Raw genomic sequence first — 24,130 nt, forward strand, 5'->3', positions numbered from 1 at the left:
AGAGTAAACAAAATACAAATTCACAGCTGCAAAGTTTCAGATATGTGAAATGACTATTTTAATGTTGTGACAGATCCGTGGTTTGAAGATACACTATAGCATGTTTCAATCAAACTAACATGGGATTGAAGTTACCTGTGCTGTACAGGTAAATATAACTAAAACCAGCTGGTGGCATTCTGGCTCTCCCCAGAATAGGAATGGGATGTGTATGCTGGAAGTCCAGGGCTTTTTTACAGAAAGAGAACTGACAACATTAAACTGATCTTGCACGCTGGAAACCCTCAAGGTTAATATACAGTAGCACAAAAATGATAAAAGTAGTTTTTTGCTAGGTAATAAGAAAGAAAACAAAACAACAAGTACCTGCCAACACACAACTGGAGATACTGTAGATACAATGTGACACTTAATTATAAATCCCTCTGGGGATTCAGAGTCTGACACGCCATGTGCAGATCTGCACATTCATCGCCAGAGCTCCTGCGTTCACCTGATGCGGACTGAAATGCCATGAAATGTATGTCTTCATCTGGATTATAATGACAGTTTCAAACAAAGTTCTCAGGCTTTAATAAGCTGCATAAACAGCTGCAAACAGTCATTTGCTCTAATTGTGTTACTGTCAAAATGTAAAAAAAAAAAAAAAAAAAAAAAAAAAAAAAAAAAAAAAGGAAATTTTTAGGGGAATTTTAATTACTGCTTATTCAGTTTAAAAAAGGAACAGAAAAGAAAAGCAGCTCAAGGAATACTGAAAATCAGTGTGAATTCAGTCACAGGTATTAGTTAAGGGCACCAAGGTTCTGTACAGAAATGAAAGTATGAAAACAAAAACAAATTCAAGAAAGGAAATGAGCACTGATACTTCACCTCTAAAACACTTAGCAAAAATGCCTTTTTTTTTAATGCATATAATTAGGAGCATGGTAGATAACATGACTGCAATGTACCCATTTTCTACAATCTTTGACTGATATATAAAAATAATTCTATGACTTTTGAGACAAACAGGACTTGCAAATATAACCTATTCCCATTAAAACTGTGCTTGGTGTCTTAGATGTTTAAGGCTATACATGCATTGAAATTTAAGGAATTTTAGGTCGAAACAGTAGTTGAAAACTGTGTTATATTACAGAAGTTGTACCATGAAGGGACACTGGCAGGAAATCTGGTAGGAAATGTACATACAATGCAGCATCAGTCTGTTCCTGTGAGACCAGCATACACCAGGTACTTATTGGACTATATCAGGACTTCAGACACAGGAAAGCGGAATCTGTTCTCAAAGTAGCACACTTCAGATATAGGTATAACATGGTAAACCAAGCTAATCTGACAGCACTGACTGACTGATATTTCTGTTTGTGATAGGATTTTGATCAAAATGCACCAAGAAACACAATCCAAACACTTTGCTACTGATACAACAATGCACATCCAGTCAGAAAAGAGGTATTTGGAATTCTCAGCTGGGAGTCACATTTACAGAAGCCTATTTTATATTTTTAACAGAGATCCATCATATCATTTTTGTCTTTAAGTAATTGCAAGTCCAAACATTATTTGTCCAAATAATTAGAAACAGACTTGGTTCTTTGGTTAACACCATGTGACTTACATCAGACACAGGAATCAATTAAGAATAAACAGCCATATGAGGAAGTTTCTTGGACAGGGGGTGGGGTGGGGGCAAGGAAGGAAAGGGGAAAGCTTCAGATTCAAAGAAATGCATTGTGTTAAACTGAACTGCCCTTTGAAACCTCCTGGACTAGGAATAATCAGTTTAAGACATCTCTTCAGTTGCAGTGACATTGCTTACACACCATAACTTCAGTTTCTCTACATATTAAGTTTCATACAAAAGAAGGAAGGCACCGAGTGCATCGGTGGCGTACAGGCAGTATAAAAGTATGCAAGAAAATGCTACATACTGTATATTTTATACCTTTTAGAAATGTGGTGAATGTGTGCTATCTCTACGCAATAGAATGCTTCACAAATCCAACTCCTGATATCCCAATGAAAGAATGAATTAAAATGTGAAACACATTTTAATAATCTTGCTGGTAACAGCACAGTTCAATATTTGTATTCACTAAGATCAGTTATTAGCTTATAGTCACCAGAAAAACAAGTTCAAAATCACTGAAGATCAAGGGAACTATAATCTAAAACTATACTGTGGGACAGAGCCAGCAGCCTTTACTCATGACAGATGTCCCACTAAGAATGGAGAGGAGGCTCAGTTTTACCACTGTTATTCACGTTAATAGTGCCTTTCCCTGAGACATCCCCAGGAGTAGATGGAAGTGCTTACAGGGAAAGGTCCTACACAACATGAACGACATCTGGTTAAACCAGGACCTGAGTAAAAGGCAGAAGGTTCAGGCCCTTAGTCATTATATTAGCACTTTTGATTGCGTTAACAGTGATATAGCTTGCTCATAGAGCATTTAATTTCACATTGTTAAATCATCTTATACAAAAATAGGTAAGAAAGCTCTGTAAGAAAGTATATATACTATATAAGGAGAAATCTCTCCTTAAAAAAAGCAAATAAAGGGAAAAATTGAATAAAAGGTTTCACTAATTACACTTTGTCCTGAAAATCACATTAAAAACATTTATCGTAAACGAAACAGTACTGAGCACTAATGAACCTTGTGGTTTACTGGAAAGGACAGCAACCTAGCTGTATAGTAAAAAAAGATCATTGCTCTATCTCCTCTTTTTGTAAATATTCCCTAATACATTCAACTGTTTAGAAATTTTCTTAAAATGTCATAATAAGCCATTTGCAAAATTGACTATCAAAACTGGTTCAAAGCCCTGCTCCTTGCTTGTACTATGGCCTAGAGATCACATCTCAAAGCTATGATAATTCTTCTAGTTAATTCTGCAAATTCATTCAAACTCACACCCTGGAAATGAACCAAAAGTTAAAAAGCAATCCACTTTAGACCCTCAGCATGCAATCAGTGTCCATGGGGTTTGCAAAACACAGCAAAAAAATTATATTGATACAATGGGCAAGACTCTTGTCCTCAGATACAAGAGAGAAAAGGATGACATTAATTACATCCCTGAATGTCCATGAGGTATTCCTTCAGTGGTATGGTATTACTGCTTCTGCTCCCCTGAGTAGGGCCTTTATGCCAGCTCAACCAGCAGATGCTTCCAAGGAAATGAATTAATCCTTCTTGCTATAGGACAGCCTTGCCCTTTTTCTAGGCAGGGTTGTCTCCTGATCTTCATTCCTACAGGAGCAGTACCACCAACTTTCCTAACTCCCGGCACATTCCTCTGCATAAGGACCATGTTTCTATATTGATCAGCATAAGCCTGAACAGCAAAACCTGATCCAGCATGTACCAGGCCCATCCACTACTACAGTCACACCACACAAGAACTAAGCTTGCCAGCACTAATAATTGTGCCATATTCAGGTAGACATAATATAAGCAGATACTGGTGCATAAGATTCCTGCATAGGCTGCAGAAAGGAAGAAACCCTGCTTGAATTTAAGGAGGGGCAGTGATAAGTTCTTAAGGCTAAACTAATCCATGTCACTATAGGCCAGTTGGCACTTGCCCTACTCACCCAAGGCAAATAAAAAACCACCTACCCTCTGTATAATACACTGGTTTAGAAGCCACACAATGTCCAGAGAGCAGCGCTGCTCTGAATCCATGAACTCCCACAACTCACATGTCACAGTTTCTCTGAGCAGGGCCCTCCGAGGGCCACAAGGTTCCAAGAGTAGAATATGAGTCACTGTTGCTGCTACTGTACAAAGTCATCCCTTATTTTAATGCCCTTGCTCTCAGATGACATCTCTTCAATGGGTGTTGGTGATTCGCTGACAAGGAAACGCTCCTGTGACTTTTCCCTCAAGAACTACCATCAGAACAAAGTAGTCTGAAATCCTGTGAAATCCAGCTGTGATGTACTACAAAATCTAGCAGTTGAGTTAGAGGCCAAAAACCAGAACATTCTTGATGGCTCCTTCTAACAATAAGCACTGCTAAATGTTCCAGTTAAAATGATCAAGATGTTTAGGGACCACTTGAACATTTCTAATAATAAGTTTTAAAAATGTTTTAAAAATATTTCAAAAGCTGAGGAAAAGAAGAAACAAAAATAAGATATAATGATTAAATAACAAGTTTGTGACAGTATCCAGATGTTTGGTTTTCTGCTTTCATTTATAATTGAAATCATATTTGACTGTGTTGCAGGTGCCAGGCTGTACCACCTCTCTAACGTACCAATCCCATTGCTCTTCACTCTTCCAAGGTGAGGTCTGCTCTCCACTTGAAGCCCATGGGCTCCTCTCACTAACATTAATGGCAGGCAGGCATGCACATCAGTGGAAAGATTAAAAGGATGTTCAGTTATTGAGAATTCAGCTTCAGGAGGAAGTCAGTCTGCCTTACAAGTGACAAGCCACATTTCTAAAGACTGCTATAAACAGGACAGCTTTTTTTCCTCCAGAAAAGTATAAGTAGAGGGCTCCATACAACTCTGAGTTCAGTGAAAGGTGCTCTGTTGTTAGTTTCAGGTTGGAACAGCTCAGGCCAAAAGGCCTCCCCTCAAACCTCACTCCCTGATCTTACCCCAGACTTTTTGTTAGAACTGGGATGTGTAAGAATGATCTGTACTCAATTCCTACATGAAAATGTCTCCCTCAAAGTTTTCTTCTTCTGGTTTGCTATATTAAAACTGATGGTTTGCATTTCAGAAATCTTTGGGAGCTGGACAGGTCACAGAAACTTTGCACCAGTACTTTAAAGTGCAGAGTGTTCCTGACCTCTAAGGTCCAGTGACTGCCACAGGCAGCTTCTCAGGGCCCTGGGGAGCTTGCAGGAGTGAGTCATTGGGGAAAAAAAGAGAATAAATCAAGAACACAAACACAGATTTTAGACAACAAAAGAATTGCTCCAAAGGTGTGAAAACGGGAAGGTACTGATGCTGACACTGCAACTCCCATCAAAAATTGTTGCAAAAATTTACAGGTAAAAATATTTCCCACAGTAAATGCCATAAAATCTGTTTGCAGCTCAAGTATTTTCTAAATTGATAACAATGTTCAGCTCCCACAAAAGCACATACATTCACTCCCAAAATTTCCCAATATAATTATTAATGAGCTTAGAGGACTTCAATTTAGTTTAGAAACTGTGTCATATTTCTTCCATAGCAGAGCTTACACCTTGCCTTGCTTCTGCCTTTGCAGTCAGACCTCACAGTGCAGCTACAACATGGATGTCTCACATCCTGAGCATGAAGCAGCAGCACAAGGACCAAGCTTTGCATCTTTCCAGTGCTCCCCTCATTCCCCGTGCCCCCTGGCTGAACAGGAGCAGCAGGACAGCTCTGCTGCCTTCCTGCCTCCTCGGATGTGGGAGACAGCGATGTCCTGCAGGCGCTGCACAACCTCTCCTCCTTCAGCGCAGTGATCTCGTGCTTGGCTGTCCTGCCCTTCACAACCTTGCCCTTAACAGAAAGGAACTGACCAGCTTTTTCACATTTACAATACATTAGGACATACATGAAATGTTCTAAGCACTAAACCAAACAGATCACTTACAGAAAGGATGCAATACTTTCAAGAATAGAATCTGTAAGAAAGTCACTGTTCTACAATTATTTAAGGCTACACTGACAGGAAACAGATTCAATTCAAGATCTGCAATCTCTACATGGTTTGCTGGCACACAGAAAAGTAATTAATTTGATACATTTTTTCAAGTACTTACTGTACTTTTGAACAAAGGCAAACAACAAAAAGCTATGAAAAAGCCACAGCCAACTCTGGGGAAAATACAAGTGCCTCTAATTTGTTACTGATACTTCATTCTTCAGCAATTCTGTTCCATGCTTAAGACCTACCTGAATGTACAAAACCACACTGTGTGTACAAGCCCTTATGTAGGGTTTAAAAAACCCACAATAGCTGAAGGCAGATTTCAAATACAAAAGTATAGGTTTGCATAAGCAATTAGAAAAACAAACTTACAAACAAATCAAATAATAAGAATGGGTTCTAGGAAGAAAAAACCAACATGACAGCTATTGGTACAATAATTAACTCACAAAAATCCCAAGGCAAATCCAATTATTGGTGTGACTGGTTTTGCACGACAAATCCATATTCTACTGCCCCAAAATTAAATGTTCATTTCCATTCTTTATACATTCCGTTCCTAGCCTTTGTACAGTATAAATCCAAGTAAACCAATCCTCCTTCTGTGAAGCACAGAGTGGTCCTGGATACTTCAGGAAAAGTCCTAGAGAGAGATTCCTCTTCCCAAATGAGCCCAACACAGAGTACCACAAATCTCTACTGTCTAAATTAAGATTTCAGTGCCTTAGAAATCTAAAGGCTGAAATGCAAAGCTGAAGCAATGCAAACTACAAACAGGAATCCAAGTCATGACAGTTTAGTTTAGTTTGGTTCTGTAAGAGGTTATTTGCTGCACCTTCCAAACTGACTTCTTCACTTGTTCAATGATGATGTTAAGTACGTTCTCCACTGGAATTACCTGACCCAGTTCTTGCTGTTCAATATTGTACATTATTTTAAATAGCAAAACCTGTACAAAGAGACAACCATCAAGAGACAATTTTCAGTTTTAGGAAAGAGCGTCTAAGTATCCACAAACAGAATAGATAAAACCACTTCCATATCCAGTGAAAAACTGCTTTTCAACAGCTTCTACATCATTGCTTCTATTATATGGAAAGCATAAAGGATTGGGAAAATCTGAGCATTTTCCTTACACATATAAAATTAATGTTGATTAAATTCTACACTCAACATTACATTTCACAAACTGGACTAACAAAAATGACTGAGAGAGACAACCTGCATTGTATTACTGCAAGACTGCTCATGTTTAAAGAAAGTTTTTGCATCGTTTGTATTTAGTAAACAAAGCTTCTGTAAATGAAGCAGCAGCGTAATATCAGGAGAAAAAAAAAACCAAACCAAAGGCCTCTAATAATGTTTAAATCTTTAAATCAACAAAAACTGAAAGCCTGGCTCTGCAAATAAATCCCTCAAAAGACACCAAATAAACCAAGATGTAGAATTACAAAATCCTTTAAAAAGGACTTAAAGAAATTAAGTAGTGTGAGAATTCGAGAACCATGTGAAATATCTTTATTACAGCATACTCACCATCACCAGTCTCACTGTACTTGACTGACTGTATACCCCAAAGGCAGGATAGTTCAAAGGTATTATAAAGAAATTCAAGAGGAACAAATCTGTTCTAATGAGAACGCTTTAGACTAACACCAATTGTCTCAACAAAATCCAACACTTTACTCTTCTACCCACCAAGTGCTAAAAGTCAGTGAGGTCTCATATTAGTAAGACATCACCATCATTTATAAGAAAAAAGAAATTGCTTGCTTTCTATACAGCAACAATTAAAAAGAAACAAAGCTTGTAATTACAGGTGAAAAGAATATTTGAATTGGGAAGCTTTTAAAAAAATATGTTTACTCAGTAATGCACAATTTCAGTAATATGAATTAGATTCAGCAGTCAATAAATTAGTGTGAGTCCAGCTAAAGGCTTTGGGACAAATAAGAATCTCAGAAGCACTGATATTTCCCCAGTTTTAGTGGATGCCACGACTGTTTATCTGATGGCAAACCTTCTTGTGATACTGCAGCTTCTCAACTGTGTCCTTAGAAAGCTGTGTTTCCCAGCCTGAACATAACCAAAGCAAACTTCTATTTTGTGTGTGAACATTCATTCAATTGCTGGCAAATCACTAGAAAAATAACTTACTGATGTTCTCCAAGAAGAAAGGTAAAAACTCCTGGTCTGCTCTCTACTTCCAACAGACAGCATATGGTAATTCCTAAAACAGCTCACAAGAGGCCTGAATGGATAGCTGTTTCAAGCAAAGCCATAGTATTTTGCATTCATTCAGAGTAGTTCAACTGCTGCCACTTCCTTCACTGTCGTTCAACCTAACTTCCAAATGCTGACATTTTAAAGAAACCTGTATCAATTTGTTTAATGAAAATACATTTTAGTAAAGTCGTGCTCTAAGAGCTTCCTACATTGGAATACATGAATACAGGAAGTGCTTTCAACAGAAAGTTACATAGTTTTACAGTACAACCTGTCTAAGGAGTTTTGGAAGGGACCAAACTGATGATCTGGTCTCTTTGGATTAGGCAGAAGTACAGGCAAGAGGGAAAACCCCAATTTTTTGCCATATATAGAGCTCGTTCCTGTCACAGATTGAAGAAACTTTAGTTTGATGTCAAAGTTCACCTGATGCCCAAATGCTAGTATTTTTCAAACCAACTGCATATCAAAAAATGAAAACTTACTTTACTAAGCTCCTAGGAAGAAACTCAGTGCAAAACAACAGTATATTTCTATTTGCTATATTATTAAGTGTTCTTTCACCAGTGGTTTTGTTGGTTTTTTTTTTTGCTTTTGCTTTACAGACCATTAACTTTTTCTCAAAGTGCAAACTATTGACCTTTAATCTGAATGCAGGCAGGTCAGAAGCTACAGTATTAAAGCAAGACAAAAGGTACACAAGGAGGAGCTTACATTAATTTGGAGAACCTTGCACAAAATGTTTCTGAATTGAAAACCACAAAACAAATCCAAACAAATACAGCATCAGGTGGATGGGGAAGGGAATACTGCTATCATATCTGTGCACAGCAAGGCTTCTCTGACACCAAGGAAGTTCATGACACTAAGTGAAGATTCTATATTAAATCCCACCATTTTGCATGTTGTGCATCCTTTATGATGGAATGTTGACCTCAATTTCCAGTTTCTACTCCCACAACACATCTGCTGATTGCGACCAGGGACGATCATCTTCCTGGGAGAACAAACTCCCTTAGAACCACTTAGACTGCACTTTCCACCATCCATTATGATTCCAGTAAAGTATGCCACCTACAGACTTGCTGTCCTTTAGATTCCTTCATTTCAGTCCAGTGATTGAGTTCATCTTCTCCTGAGCTGTTGAGACCTAAGGAAATCCACCCTATCATCTCTTTTCGTTTCATGCTGCGCTTATTGTACACGGACAGGATGAGCGTCACGTCCGAGAGCTGGAACAGTGCCACCTGGAAAACGAAGGTTTCCTTGTACACGGGGTTCGGCTGCCCTCGGCGGATTGAAGTTTTGCATTTGGACATCTCCTGCCCCATCGAGTTCAGCAGTGTTAGCTTAACATAGGTATCTACAAAAGAAGTCACATTGTGGAATGTCAGATACCTTGGAACAAAAGATGTGCAGAACGAGGTATTTACAAGGAACAAGGATATGGTGTATACCAGGCTGGCTGAACACAGGTGAGTTTAGACACATGGAAAGATGACAAGTAAACAAAATATTATAAACACACTAGCAAATGAACTAGCTCCAGGACTATGTACATGGGTTAAGTTAAAGGTATACCTCATAATCCTCTTCCATTGACCCCCTTGTTTAGTTTAAACAGACTTACATTGCATTAACACTTAGCAAGCTCCAACTAGCCACAACACTGTAAAGCACACCACTGAAATTTCAAAGAATATGGGTAACTGAAGTGGAATAAAGGCAATTAATGAATAGGAAAAAAAAACCAATGTCAATATGTAGCGATGATATCAAAACAGCCAGGATAAAATGCTTAAGAATAATCTCTGCATGGATGTGGTTCTCATTTTGGGCTTTTCAGTTTTATTTATTTTGAAAACCAAAATGTAGCAAAGTGCATTCAAAGATGGAAGTTAACACAATACAAAAAAACCCTTTTAATTCCTAGATTCATGAAGGAATACACTTACTGCACGTTTAAAGAAAAGCAAGTTTTTGCATAATTCAAGATGATTGTTTAAAAAGTAGCTTGTATGGTGCTCTTAAGCATACACTTAAGAAGCTGATGCAAGTAATGTAGTTAGCTCACATTATACATTAGCATTTGGGTATAAACCCTTATTTTTAAAGCTCTATTTTTATTGGACCAAAAGCACCAAACCATGCTCCGGCAGAAGGATGTGCATTTCATTATGTTAACTAATTATAGGGAATTTAAAATTGTACAAAACAATCTCACATTTCATTTTTATTCCTGTCTTACTCATGTTAATGGACAATATTAAAGATTGGAACTTGTTAAGAAAACACATCGAGTATTTTCATTTTGCAGGTACACTGAAACCCCAACATCCATAATCAGAGATAAATGCAACTTTTGCATTAGTGAGTGCCACAAAAAATAAACATATACTTTTATAAACAGGTATGGTAGGCAGCCGTGGATGTTTTACTGCTGGCAAGTTTTCTTTTGCATGAAAAAGACAACATCCAATTAGTTTCTACAGGAACTCACCTCGGATTATATAAACCTGTCCACCTATCAAGTGTTTTAGACAACAGAACAGTCCATCTGACAACAGGGGGTGGAAAGCAGTAAAAGAAATAATGACCAGATGTCAATAGTTAGGTGAGAGAGGATCAAAGGTTAAAGTTTAAGAGGAAACACTATTCACTGGAGTGTAAGAACATGAAACCTTAGCAGCACAGATCAGAAAAAGGACTGAACAAAAGGATCATTAGGTAAAATTCAATGAAATGAAAACTTTGTGCAGTTTTTGTATAATCTTTAACAAAAATTACATTGCTTACATAACAGGTTATCTTACGACTAACAGACACTGGGTTTTAAACTACACTCAGCATAGCAAGAATCATGCAAATGATTAAGTTATAGCAGATTGGGTAAAAATCCTTATCAAACCTTATGCTTTTTCATGTAAACTCCAGCATATTTAGAAAAACTGCACATAGTAATTAAACTTCATATATAAAAAGCAATAAAATGAAAAATCATTGAACTGAAAACCAAGCTGGTTTTGCCCTTAGCTTTTATAGTTACTGATATTCGACTTTAATACTTCAGTTCTTGAGTAGTTATGAACTTCGGCAAGAGAATAACTCTGATGCAATTTCTAAAAACAGCTGAGGGACACTTATATCTGAAATTCAATGATGGGTCTCCAGAATGTAAAGATCTTGCTTGTTAAAATCCACATTTGTATGGATTTAATGTGTGCGTGCATGCATACACACACACATGGATTTAATAGGCAAAAGCTGACACCTTGTTTCAACTAAACTTTAAGGAAAATTGAGAATCATCTTTTTCTCAGACAAAATATTAACTGTCACACAGAGAAGCAAAGAAGACACATCCACTGTCACTGCCTGCAGGATTTGGCTTATTTGCCTGTACTCAATTGCTAAATTAGTTACTATGTAACACACAACTATGCAGCAGAGGAGCATGTAGGGCAAGAAGTAGAAATTTAGTATTCAGTTCATATTTGCTGCAGAAGCACTTCACAAAAATTCACAGGTTCACAAGTCCAAGACTACAGAAACGTGGGAAAGAGTAATTGCTTCCATTTCTATCACAGTTCCTCAATACATGAATGAAAACTGAACTGCTCATGTACTTCTCAGCACTTCTCAGGATTTTGGACCACTGATAGTCCAAACAACAAATGTGACCAGGACATTTCATCATCATCATCATCATCATCATCATCATCATCATCATCATCCCTATGAGCCTTAGTTTTCATTTTGTGCAAATGATGGCACAGATTGAGGCTGGCAGATGTCCACAATGTATTTAGCAGGGAGATAGGATATGGCAGTGACATGGACCTGGATCCAGGAGTTTAAAAGAAGGTGCCACCACTGCTGGGGGGAGGGGAGGGGGATGGCACAAAACAGCCCAAAAGGGAAATCTGGATCCCATAATATTCTGTGCATGGTCTTACCAGACCCAGAAACTCCATTAGTTCCCAGCTTTCTAGAAACAACAGAACTCTGAACCCACATTTGCCTAAACAGAACTGGACTATTGTTATTATGAATATCAAATCTTCCCCCATCCCTCACAGGGGAGGAAAAACGGTAGCATTGAAGACCTTCCCTCCAAAAAGGTTAGACAGAACATGGTATTACAGAGCTACATGCCATGTTCTAGGCTCCTTTCTTGCAATCTGAAACAGATTTTTGACCCCAGAGAGACACACAACTGTTCGCTACGCAGCAGGGGCCCACTGAGCACATTTTGGCAATTAACATACTAGGGAATGAATCTCTCTGTTTTCAAAACAAGTACTGAACCCCTCCTAACTTGCATATTCTAAATATTAAATAAAAACTGAGTTTCTCTGAGATTTCAGAAAGATAAGCATCTGGTTTTGCTTTAAGGGAACACATAGTCTCTTCTCTCCCTTTCATTTCTTCCCACACCCCAGTGTCCTTGGAACTCTTTGGCTTTCCCCATCTCTTTCTATACCTTGTCTCCAAATAGGTGACTCTGGGGCAGCTGCCTAATCATATAAAAGTATTAGAGATTTGTTTATCGCCTTCCTTCTCTGGCCCTGTTAACGAAGTCTGGCTCCATCAGTGTGAAAACTATAGAGAAAGCAAAGCAGAGTAAGGTGAGCCAAGTAATGAATAGAATAAACGTGGGTCAAGGAAGTGAGAAAGAGGAGAGAGCATCAGTGTCATGTCTGGCTTACTTCCTAAACTCTGAAGACAAAGTGAGATGTGCAAACCAGTTACAAAATGTTGGCAGCCTAATACATAATCCAGTACCAGATAATCTGCTAGTGCCATACTAATCTGGGGCTTAAAAAACATAGAGTAGCTAAAACCTGAGGCTCCAGACAAAATCAAAAGGAACAGGTAGGTATTTCTCATTAACACTTATGTAAATCAGACACACCATCTTAAAAAACAACAAAAAAAATTTTCTAAAGAAGTTTGTTACTGAACATTCTCAAGCTATGTCAAAGAGCTAGAGACAGCAATAACTTTCTCTCCATTCCATCTGGCTCCAGATAAGAAGTATATAAAGTTCACAAATATTTCAGACAAATGTACTTTTGAACAAATGCTTGAAGACACAATTCAAGTCCTTTCTGATGGTGAACACTCCTCCTGTACAGTAAATATGCCAAAGGTCTCAAGTGGTTGCTCCTTGTCTTCACTGACATTCCCAAGTTACATATATTACCACATATATACAGGCACATAAGCAATTAAAGACTGCAGTATCAACCCCTCTAGGAATAGCAATAACTGTTCAGAATGTTTATATTAATATTAACTGGCATGTACTTTCTCCTTAAACACTGACTTTTTATTCTTGGCCTGTGATGTGAGGCATTAGTAATTTAGCAATTAATCATTATGATAAAGGTAATTTATTAGTCAGTCATCATGAAAAATTAAAACAGGCTTGTCAACTTACAATTAATATTTTGAATTTTAGATTTTTGCTATTTCCCAACTGACTAGAAATATAAAACATGAAACAGATTAGTTGATGATTGCTCTATTTCATTTTGATTGGGTAAGACTAAGTGATAGGATTGAAGTCCTTGCTACCGAGAGCCCCACCAGTAGAGAAGCATTAGGATGAAAAAAGATTTTCACTCACTGGGTGGTCTGTTCGCTGCCAAGTTTTTGAAGTGGCTGCCTTTTATCACTTCTGCTGATAATCTTCCAGTTGTAGCATTATAAAGGAGGCCAATGAGGATTTCTGGAGCTGAGCCATGTACCAGAGACTGACAAGAGGAGGTACTTTCACTGCAGGACACTTCTGACATGCTCATTTGAGAGTCACAACCCTATAAAACAGATAAAAAAGTTCTGTGTGTCTTACGGAATGATGTTACTGGGAAATCAATTTTTAGAATAATGCATAGAAAATTCTGAAAGCAACTTAGTGACAATAACAGAAGTTCCATTCAATCACCCAGTAAGAAATGTACATTCTTAATATATACTTAATTTGCACATGTTAGAGGTAACAATAAAGTGGTCTGAAATTCAAACAACTCTTAGGTGCTTCTACTGCTTCTTGATTAAGGAGAAATAATGGCAAAAGATGAAGAACAGCCTTTATGGTCCCCATTTACTTCAGTTGCTAAGGTAAGACCTGTAACATAACTTGTCCGCATCCTGGAAAACATTAAACCTTGGATCTTTTTCTTTCCAAAAATGGAAAACACCAGGGGAACCTTGAAGATAATAAAATGCAGAAAATTCTAATTCATCCTTTGTAAAGGTTATTCTCTAGACTGAATTTATGAGTAGCGAAATAACAGAACACATGCAATTAGAAAAATGCGCTCTGTCTAGAATAAATTAGCTTACAAGGAATTTAATTGATCCAGGGATACAGAACTGCAATACTCCCTTTGTCTTGGGTGGGAAAGGAAGAATGTCATGCAAAGCTCAGGAAGCAATGCTTTAATTTCCACCCTGAAAGCTTCCAAAAAACTCAGATCTCTCATGCATTCTCACCACATCACATCTTTAAAGGGAGATTCTAATACTAATTTTTATCATTTTAACTCCTCATTATTGGCCATTAAAAAAAGGAAAAAAAATATACTTTCTTTATGCTGACATGCTAATCACACCATGGTTGTTCCTATTTTCATTTGCACTGGCACATAAGAGTGGTACCACAGAAAACAAAAAACTGTATGGAATGTAGCCAATGGAATGGCAATGTGTTTGGTTGCCAAGAAGGGACTTTTGAATTATCAGCACATCTCTTTATGATTCTCTCAGAAAAAATGTAAATTGGGTCCACAGATTTTTCCAATATGGCTTGACTCATTTGGGAACCTGACATCACTCTTTCAAGGAGTCATGATGATTTTGTGAAGCTGATTCTTCCAGATTCCAAATGTCTCTATCATTTCCAGCAACAGCTGACATGGGCATAAGATCAGACCTAAAACCTAAATAGCACAAATCTTCCTCAAGATAAATGTTAACATTATAAGCAAGTAACTTCAGCTGACATATAAAGCCCACATGCATTACAGAATCTCAAATTACAGAAGACATGATACCTACAATAATATCCCTCTTATTGACATTTTAACTAGCTCTTTCCAACAGAACATTTCCAAAAGTCTAGCTGCAGTTTAAAGTAGCAATCCAGTTCCTCATTAATAAACATTCACTGTTGTTAGAAAATGTATTCTTAATACTGAAGAAGGACCTCAACAAATTTCTCTGACTTCCCTCTCCCAAGCTGCAAATTCAGAATTTTAAATCTTTGGTTATTTCTCCAAAAGCTCTTTATTCCATGCCAAGAATAAATTTCAAACTGCTTGCAAATTGTTAATTGCTGAAAATTAATTACAAGTATACATTCATTCTCTGATTCTTGTCATTCATAGAACAGGAAACTTTTGATTCCTAACTTCAACAGAAGAAACAAAATGGAAAGTTTAAAAGAAAGATGATTTGATTCAGCAGTCACAGCATACACTGCACACTTGAAAGCCTCAGCCTGTCACAACTGCAGCTATTACTTAAGTTTTCTGGTCTTTTGAAATTGTAACACATTATCCCTGTGGTGCTTATTCCCCTTATTATTTTCTTGAGCCAGGAATTTTAGCACAGTCCACCTGACACTGTTCAAAGCTTAGGTCTCAAATTTGACTGAGATCATGCTGCAAGCCCACAAAAAAAGATGTAACACAAAGCAGGCAGCTGAGTAACAGTGGCCCCAAATCCTCAAAGGGCTTTGATATGCTGAGAGAAGGTGATGATAGCACCTTCTCCTAATTGGGATTTATTTGTACAGTTTACTGATGTCCTAAGAGGGACTTAGAAATCAGTTTATGGCAGAGTTAAACTCACTACAATGGGTATCAGAGAAGGTTTAGCCTGTTAGAAATAGCGAGTAGTAAATGAATGACGACTGAGCGGGAATGGGTCCTGAAGTAGCAGGAAAGGGAAGACAAGTAGCTTCTGTGTGGAATCACAGAGGAGGAAAACAACTGAAAAATTCCATGTGTGGTATTACAAAATGGGCTAGAAATACCATTCCTTTACAGAAGAATCCTGAGTGGATAGGAGAAGGACAAGACTGCCTTTGTCAAGACCAGGCAAAAGTATCTCACCAGCTGAATGGTGGGTTGAGAAGACCAAGATGATGCTTCAGAACTCTAAGTGGATGGAAATGCAAGTAAATGACTGTACCTTAGAAGTGGTGCACAGAAAGGACTGGTAGATGTAAGCTAGATAAAAACCCGGGGAGAGAGTCTAGCTTAAATGTTCTGCTACAGTATTTTCTAAACCAAAATATTTTTGCAGGTTTGAGGAAAAAGAATGTTGTTTAATCTTTATTGTATCATAAATTTATGAATCTCTTTCCTACAAAATGCTGTGGGGACATAGACAAGACATTAAAATAAAGCACTCAAATGCACTGAAGGAAAAGTCTAAGTAGTGTTTTGTTTTCCCTTTCACACTAAAAATCCCCAACTTCAATTCATTTTGTTTCATGCTGACCCAAATGTATTAAAAAAAATACTCTGCTTTTCAGTTATGAACTGGAAAATCCTAATATAAAAGAAAGTGAAATGTTAAGAAGGAAAAATGAAGTAGATTACAAGACAGAATGATATTCCTGGGTAAAAAAAGATTAAACAACAAAAACCAAAGTGTACTTTCCGTGGATATAATAAGGGAGAAAACAGAGGATTTGGGGACAAGTATGTAAAAGACCAGAGGAAAAGGGGAGGGCAAGGCTACATTTTGTCAGTTTTCTTTTGAAAGAAAACAGAAAAGTTTTATGAGGAAGAGAAGAAGAAAGCAGAATCAGGGATGGTAAGAGACAGCTGAGATGAACTGGGCTCAGATCAACAACTGAAGAAAGACTTTCCATTGCAGGACAAAGTTAAAAGCAGAGATACTGATTATTGTTAGGTATCTTCTTAAAGTATTTTCTCCAGCACAGAGTTTATTGTTCACATTGTGGAAATCCATTAATTGTTTTAAGGAAGATATTCCATGATAATGAGATCTGTGGGCAAATAACCTGACTTTGTGCTAAGTCATATGCTGCACTAGAACTGGAAATAACAGCTTTGTTAAAGTTTCTGTTTAGAGGGCTTTTTTCTGTTTACACAAGTCAGAATTCTAGAAGGGCACTAACAAACTCATCATGAAAAAAGCCAGACAAGAAGTTACACTTTTACCTGCTCAAAATATAAGCTCCACAATCAAGTGGCAAATTGTAAAAGATTAACACTGAAATTGCTCATTGGTACAACACGAATATAGATGGAACTCCAATGACAACATTACAGTGTGACCAGATGCTTTTCATCTCCATGCAAGTCTGCATTCAATCTGTCTGTAAAGCTATCCATAGCCCACTTTGATACTGTTCCTTCCCTGTGGGAAACTTAAGATTCAGAGCAAAAGTCACTATTTGTTTGAAATAATGTCTAAGTAAGTTTATTTTCATAACTCTTCCCGCTCACCCTCTATAAACACTGTGTGTAATTTAACAAGCAAGGAAAAGAAGGACTAAGGTTCCATAAGAGCAAAGGCTTTTCAAGGTCAGTGAAGCAGCAGAAGAGCCCAGGAAGAATTGTCACAAAACCTTGTATGTGGATTTTTAAGAACTTAGATGAACTGTCAAAGTGTACTAATCTGCCCACAGTGCAAGAAACTGTCTCTTGAGGTTGTCTCCAGAATATTAATACTAAATCCTGAATCTTTTTTGTCAATTTAGCCATAAATACATTATTAACAGTAAGCATGGCAAAAGAAATGGTGAAGTCTATTCCAAATATTTGGTTCAAATATCTGTCTTACTGCAGTAAATAAAAAATGTTCAGCTTCTCAATTTTCTAACACAGAGTTGTGTGCAAAGGACCTAAACCTTTCCCATATATACCACAGGATACTACTTTGTAATAAAGTTAGTCTGATTTTATTTTATCAACACTTACAAGAATTGCTGCTTTCCACTAGATTGTAAAAGTAATACCTGTCATATCCTACAAAAATTTAATTACTAATTCTCCAAACTATTGTCCTTGATGACTTTTTTGCATATATTATCTGGTGAAGAAACATTACTTCTTAATAAATATAGAATAAAAACATTCCCATTAAGCAGGCTTTGTATTTTGTATGTTCCCATTGTACAAAAGTTGGCAATCAAAAAAAGAACACTCTTTTTTTCCCCTCATGCCAATGGACATGAACACATAGAATGCATCATGTGAAACTTGAGAGGCATTTTCAATAGTGTTTTTCCCTCACCTCTTACAACATAATCATCTACTTGCATCCATGGTAATGTATGTAAAATGTATTTATTTGTCTTCCTTCCCCACAATTCCATGGAAACATGGTATTTGCTACTTACATATTCATCTCCTACTGTTCTTTTTCTATACCCTGAAGTTCTGCTTATAAATTCTGCTCTTAAGCCAACTGGAGTTAATGACAGGGAATAATGTGGCCATGCTCTGAAGGCAGTGAAAAGTTCATTTTCCTCAATGCACAGGTTAAAATCATGTCTCTGTAGGCTTACGAAACAAGAGCATCTGATTCTTTTGGCTTTTCAAAATACACACAGAAAAGATGAAACCTTGCTGACAATCCTTCAGCAACAAAAATCTGATTCACAGCATGTTACTTGTCAAAATGTCTCTCTCTAATTTTAAATGTTAATGTTATACCACTAATCCCTTAAAGAACTTTTTTGCACATTATTTTTTCTACTTCTGGATCAATACAACTGAGAGGTTAGGGAAAAAAATTCGAATCCTGGTAGGCAAAGGAAGGCCCTCAACCCAGGTGTCCAACAGCTTTTAGATAAAAGCATTCATCTCTCTCAGTCACCACCCCAGTGTTGAACCCTTAAGCTCCTGTTCCCCTCTGAGCTTGCTGAGGTGAGGAGAGCACCCAAGCCCCACATGGGCTCCAGACCAGCGCTCAAGAGAGAAAACCAAACCTAGGGCCTCCACGTCCTTCACTAGTGCTTCATTCTGGCTTCAGCGCCAGTTGTTTTATAAAAACACGTTTCAAAGCTAAAACACTGTTTAAAAAATATCCAGATCATTCCTGGGAAAGAGAACTTAAACCACCTGACAAACACAGCCCTGTAAACAGAGGGATGTAAAATAATTAGGAATGTCAAAATTTAAAGCCAGCTGTCCTGTACGGCGAAATTAAGAGAACGCATAGTTATCAGTATTTTGCTTTAAGCTTATAACCTGAACTTGCCAACATTGAAACATATAGCTTTAAGCATCTCACAAAGATTCAAGTTTAGGAAAGCACAATTATCTATGACAGGTAATTATTTGGGGTTTTTTGCTTAATAGCTTCCTTGAAGCATGTTCCAATTAAGTATAATGCGCATTTTTATTCATGTACTTAGCACTTTACAGCATTACTTAGTCAACTTAAATCACAAACATGAAACTAAGTAGTCTAATAATCTTTCCATTATGCGACTTGATCTTAGGAAGAAAACATTTATTTTGGGTAGAATAGCAAGCTTTAAAAATTACCAGGCCTTCCTAGTCAAAAATTCGGATTTTAGCAAATAATTCCACTCAACATGAATGGTATTCACACCAAATTGATTGTTTTGATTATTAAAATACTATTAATGTAGTTGAAAATCAGATTATCTGAAATGATAATATTCCCATTTTTATCAAAAGCTTCTGCTCTACCCTATTTTTTTACTCTCAAGAGAAAAAAACTTCTGGATACAAAATCCTAAAAACCACATTGTTCTCATACAGATGGAACACTGAAAAATTGAGCTTAAATTAAAATCATTTGATTCACTAGATTCAAAGGACTAAAACCTTAGAAGTTCTATACACAGCTTTAATTTACCATAGACACTATAACAAACCTCCTAAGATACATTATGACAGTACACAAATTTCCATTTCAAAATAATGTAAAATTAATTAGTTTAATAAAAATTCAAATCTTTGTGGGCTTTCTATTAAGAATACTGTATTGATAAAGAAAGGTTTGGCTTCAAATTTTAAGACACGATAGTTTAACAGTAATATAAAAATAGCAAAATAAAATCTACATATTCTTTATAATGGCAAATCAACACTCAACTTTTCTGAAAGATTTTGAATAAGTTCACAGAGAGATTTCTGTGTTGTGTTTCCAGTTCCATGAGAATTTGCTATTAGTACTTTGTGCCTAAAATTTTTTTAAATTATCAGCTCTGCAGAACAAAACATTACTTTTCTACTGAAAGGGAAACATTTTAAGTTTTCTATAACTTCTATTAGTCTGTATTGAAATTACACCTTTGGCAGATGACAAAAGGTCATCTAGTGGTTCCACAGATGTAACAGGCTTGAAATTTGCAGAGCAAACCCAAGCAGCAGTGAACGCATTTGGAAAAGAACCTACAAAGGAATTTATAGCATTTGCAAAAGTAGTGTTTTTTACACTGCAGAAGTCCAGCAGCTTTTTATAGAGCCATGGGCCAGGGGAGGAAAAGAGGCAAGAGGCTTTTTACTATCGAATTCTGTTTTCTGAGATGAGACAGGTAGCATAAAGAAACATCCAAGCACTAAAAGCTGTTAGATATTTGTGTTAGCAATTTAGGTAAGAACATCTGACACAAAATGCAGACATTTTACCTGCATTCCTGATGAAGCTACACTAACAGCTCCCACCCGGATCCACTCACACCTCCCCCTCTCTTTACTCCCTGTCAAACATGTAACAGCATGGAGATGTTACTGTGGGACAGCTTCCAAGACCAGGCTTCTTTAAATGACAATGCTCTGTCCAGCTGGATTTGGTCTATGCTCATTGGGGAGATCAATGGCAAATAATTTCATTTTTCTCTTGATTATACCCTTTCAGTCTGGGAAAAGAGAACGATTCAGCCATCAAACAGTAAGCAGAATTTATGAGTAGTCAATCTATGGAATAGTATTTGATTGCATAAACATACATGCAATTATTTTTCACAATGAAAAAACCCATACCATTAACTGTACATTTAAAATGTATTTGTCAGGTAAACTCTTTGTGATTAACAATTGCTAGTGGTGCCCTTTTGATTTGCTCAGGTCACATTTAATCTCATGATCAGAGGACCACCAGGTGTTTCCAGTGAAGGGATCTGCTTCAGTTCTTAGAGCTATCCTACACACCAAAAAGAAAGGGAACAGATAAGCTGGATTCTCCTGGGGGCCAGCTGACAGCTGATTAAGCCCAAAAGAAAGACAGGAGCTGTGAAAGATTCAGCTCAAGGTCAAATGATACAAAGGGCAAACCTGACAAGAGGCTGACACACTGTTACTAAAAGGATCCCCTGCTAAAGGCACCTTATGAACAGAAATGCTTATCTGATACCAAATACAGGCTGCTTGAATATACAAAAGAAGTGATTACCTGAAGATCCTCAAGTCTGAGAAATGAAGAATGCTAGTGAAGAAGATTTATGTTATACTGCAAAGCCCACCAGAACAATAAGAAGAATCATCCAGTAAATAAATCAAAAACTAATTCAAAAGTTCCACAACCATGTATGTTATGAATTTGCAGACTAGGTGACTTCATCTGTTTGTGCAAAATCTCTGATTAGGACTTCCCTCAACGGAAATAAATGGAAGGAAAATGGTGCACATGCTTTTGATGAAGGGTGCTCAAACCTGCAAACAGAACTGATTCTGCGTTTTGACCTTTTCTAGTTTTCTTGAAAGAACAGTAACAAATGTGAGAAGATACTTGTGTGTACATATACATGCAACAAGAAGAGTCAAAATTACAAGAAAACAAAATATTTGGGAAATTCAGCATCTCTAAGGGAAACAGAAATTTCACTTGGATTGATAAGTTAAAGAATGTACCTCCACTGAAAGAGTTGCTTGAGGAAGGTTTAAGCAGCAGCTCATAGTCTTTGAAAGTGGAAATTTCATACAAGGGACACCTTGATAATCTTTACTTTTAACTTCTAAAAAGTCACTTCTGGGAAATTTATAGTAAGATTATTTTCCTTACTGCTCTTAGAAATCACAATCCAGGTTGAGGAGACCATACTTTTACTACAGAGAATGATAGTCTCAGAATCTCACAGTTACCTCACTTTTTTAGCTTTACATATTGATAAGGTTTCTCTATTTTATTTTTTTAAAGATGCTCAAAACTAGACACAGAACTCTAGATAATATGTTTGCCACTGATGGACTGGCTTTTCTGACTAAGAGTAGTGCTCAAGAGGATTACTTTGAGTTAATCTAGAACAGTCATTCACAGCCTGTCATTTGACTGGAGGCACTTCAGAGACTGAAAAGCATCACTGTACACTCAAAATAGTAATATCATGTCTGAAACATAGCTTCCATTATTTCAAATATCAAAGACTGTAGGGACCAAAGTGAGTAAGTAACTTTTTGAAGCAACTCATTGATTAAAGGCAAAGCATACCTGTTTTTAAATTGTTATTTTACTCTGTGTGACCACGTGATGATTTTGAAAACTAGATGAAATTCTTTACATTGCTGACTTCAAAAAATTCTCTTGGTATCCTACATTCAGGGTTATGGTATCAGATCTGGTTACCCATGTAGGAACTTGCTTCCCATTTATGTATCAGCAAGGGAGTTGAAAGTCAATTTTTTGACTCCTAGCCACAACACCGAGAGGAAATTGGCTGCTGCTTGCCAATACTGCCATGAAATGTTATGTGAGCAGCCAAACACAGGGAGAATGCTTTGTTTGCCAGGTACTGTCAAGTTCTCCTGTAGCCTCACCAACATTATCACCATTTTCCAATCACCTAATAACTTTCTTCAAAGAAACTGCAGGAGCCATCTTTCTTACTGTGTCAAAGGATCAATTCTGATTTTCTGTGTATTACTACCACTAACTCAGATGAATTGAGTAAGTTATTCCTGAGATAAAATGTGCTCAGGGTTTAAACACAATTTCCCCTTACTTTGATGGACATAATTTATACAAGCTAACCAAAAGCATTTATACATCATCACATAGGAACTGTTCATTTTAGGTAGAATTCCAGTTAAAATACTAAGAACAAAATATTTTGTCTTTTTGTTTCTTCCCTAGACAAGTCTTAGTCATTTCTTTAATTAGCAGCTGAAAGTATCCTACTGGTATTTAATAAAGCTCTGTTTATACATATGAATTTTAGCATTTAGCCTTCCAAATATAATCCTGGATAGATCATGCCATAAAAACACAGTAATAAAGTCACTAGTAGTGGCCCTTATACTTTAAGAATTAGCACAAAACCTGACAGCTTGACTCTATCATGGGCAAGAATTCCCAAAAAAGAAATGCCACTCTGAAAGCCTTTATTCCTGCAGAGTTTATGAGCTGCTAAACATTACAAGGAATACTGAAGATATGCCACACATAAAGGGCAACATGAAATAAATGCCTTAAGCAGTGCATAAAGCAGTGCACACTAGATGATTAACCATTGTCCTTACAGTGGAGAGAGTGCATATGTGTGTGCAAGACTGAGCATCTTTTTACACTGCATACATAAATGCCTTCACTCAAAAAACTAATTAAAATAATTATTCAGACACTCTGGATATTTATAGTAAAGATGTACAAAATAATCTTTAAAACACCTATGATTGCCTACACGATCTGTTCTTTGTTACGGGGATCACACTGGGTGTTCAAGGTGCTAGAAATGGAGAATGCTAGAGAAAGACAGAAAAATAAATGGAATTCTTCCCACTAAGCACCTTGCAATTTTATGATACATAATGAATGATTACTAGGTTTGCTTAGCAGCAAGAGGTATGTTTTGGTCACTCAAAGGGTGCTTCCCAAATCAATCAAAAAATACAAACCATGATTGATTGCTGTTATTCTACACCAAAGAGCAACCTATGGGATGGTAAAGTAGATTATGCGTGTTTCTTTGATCTTTTCCAAACAGATTTCACTCAATAAACTGCTTATATGTTTTTATAATCACAGCATACTGGAGGCTGTTTTTCACTGTCAGGAAAACTTCTGTGGGTGAGAAGAACGAAGAGTAACTAAAAACAGGTCCACAGGGATTTCCTGAAGAGAAATAAACAGCTTTTCTAAACTTCAAGATGGGAGAAGAAAAATTTGTCTTCCGCTGTACTAAAGTGAAAATTTCTCTGAAAGCATCAACAAATATCTTCCTACACAAACTATACTCTCACAAAACCACAATGTACTCGCTAAAACCACACCTCTGCTATTAAACATTTGATGCA

At 37.0% G+C, this 24,130-nt stretch overlaps 1 protein-coding gene across 3 annotated transcripts in view; it reads right to left on the reverse strand.

Annotated features, from left to right (window-relative positions):
- Positions 1-8,926: 8,926 nt before the first annotated feature.
- Positions 8,927-24,130, reverse strand: part of SYT14 (synaptotagmin 14) — a gene marked incomplete at both ends in the record, with an annotated part of 52,868 nt that continues 37,664 nt past the window's right edge. For 2 of the 3 annotated variants that reach the window (XM_082303040.1, XM_082303038.1), the window contains 2 exons: positions 8,927-9,240; positions 13,510-13,699. In XM_082303040.1, coding sequence (XP_082159166.1) covers positions 8,927-9,240; positions 13,510-13,699 — 504 coding nt within the window. Of the gene's footprint in view, positions 9,241-10,377; positions 10,435-13,509; positions 13,700-24,130 lie in introns of all 3 variants that reach the window. The other variant, XM_082303039.1, reaches the window with a different exon arrangement.

This window comes from Coloeus monedula (genome assembly GCF_965178545.1).
Source record: "Coloeus monedula genome assembly, chromosome: 2".
NCBI lineage: Eukaryota > Metazoa > Chordata > Aves > Passeriformes > Corvidae > Coloeus > Coloeus monedula.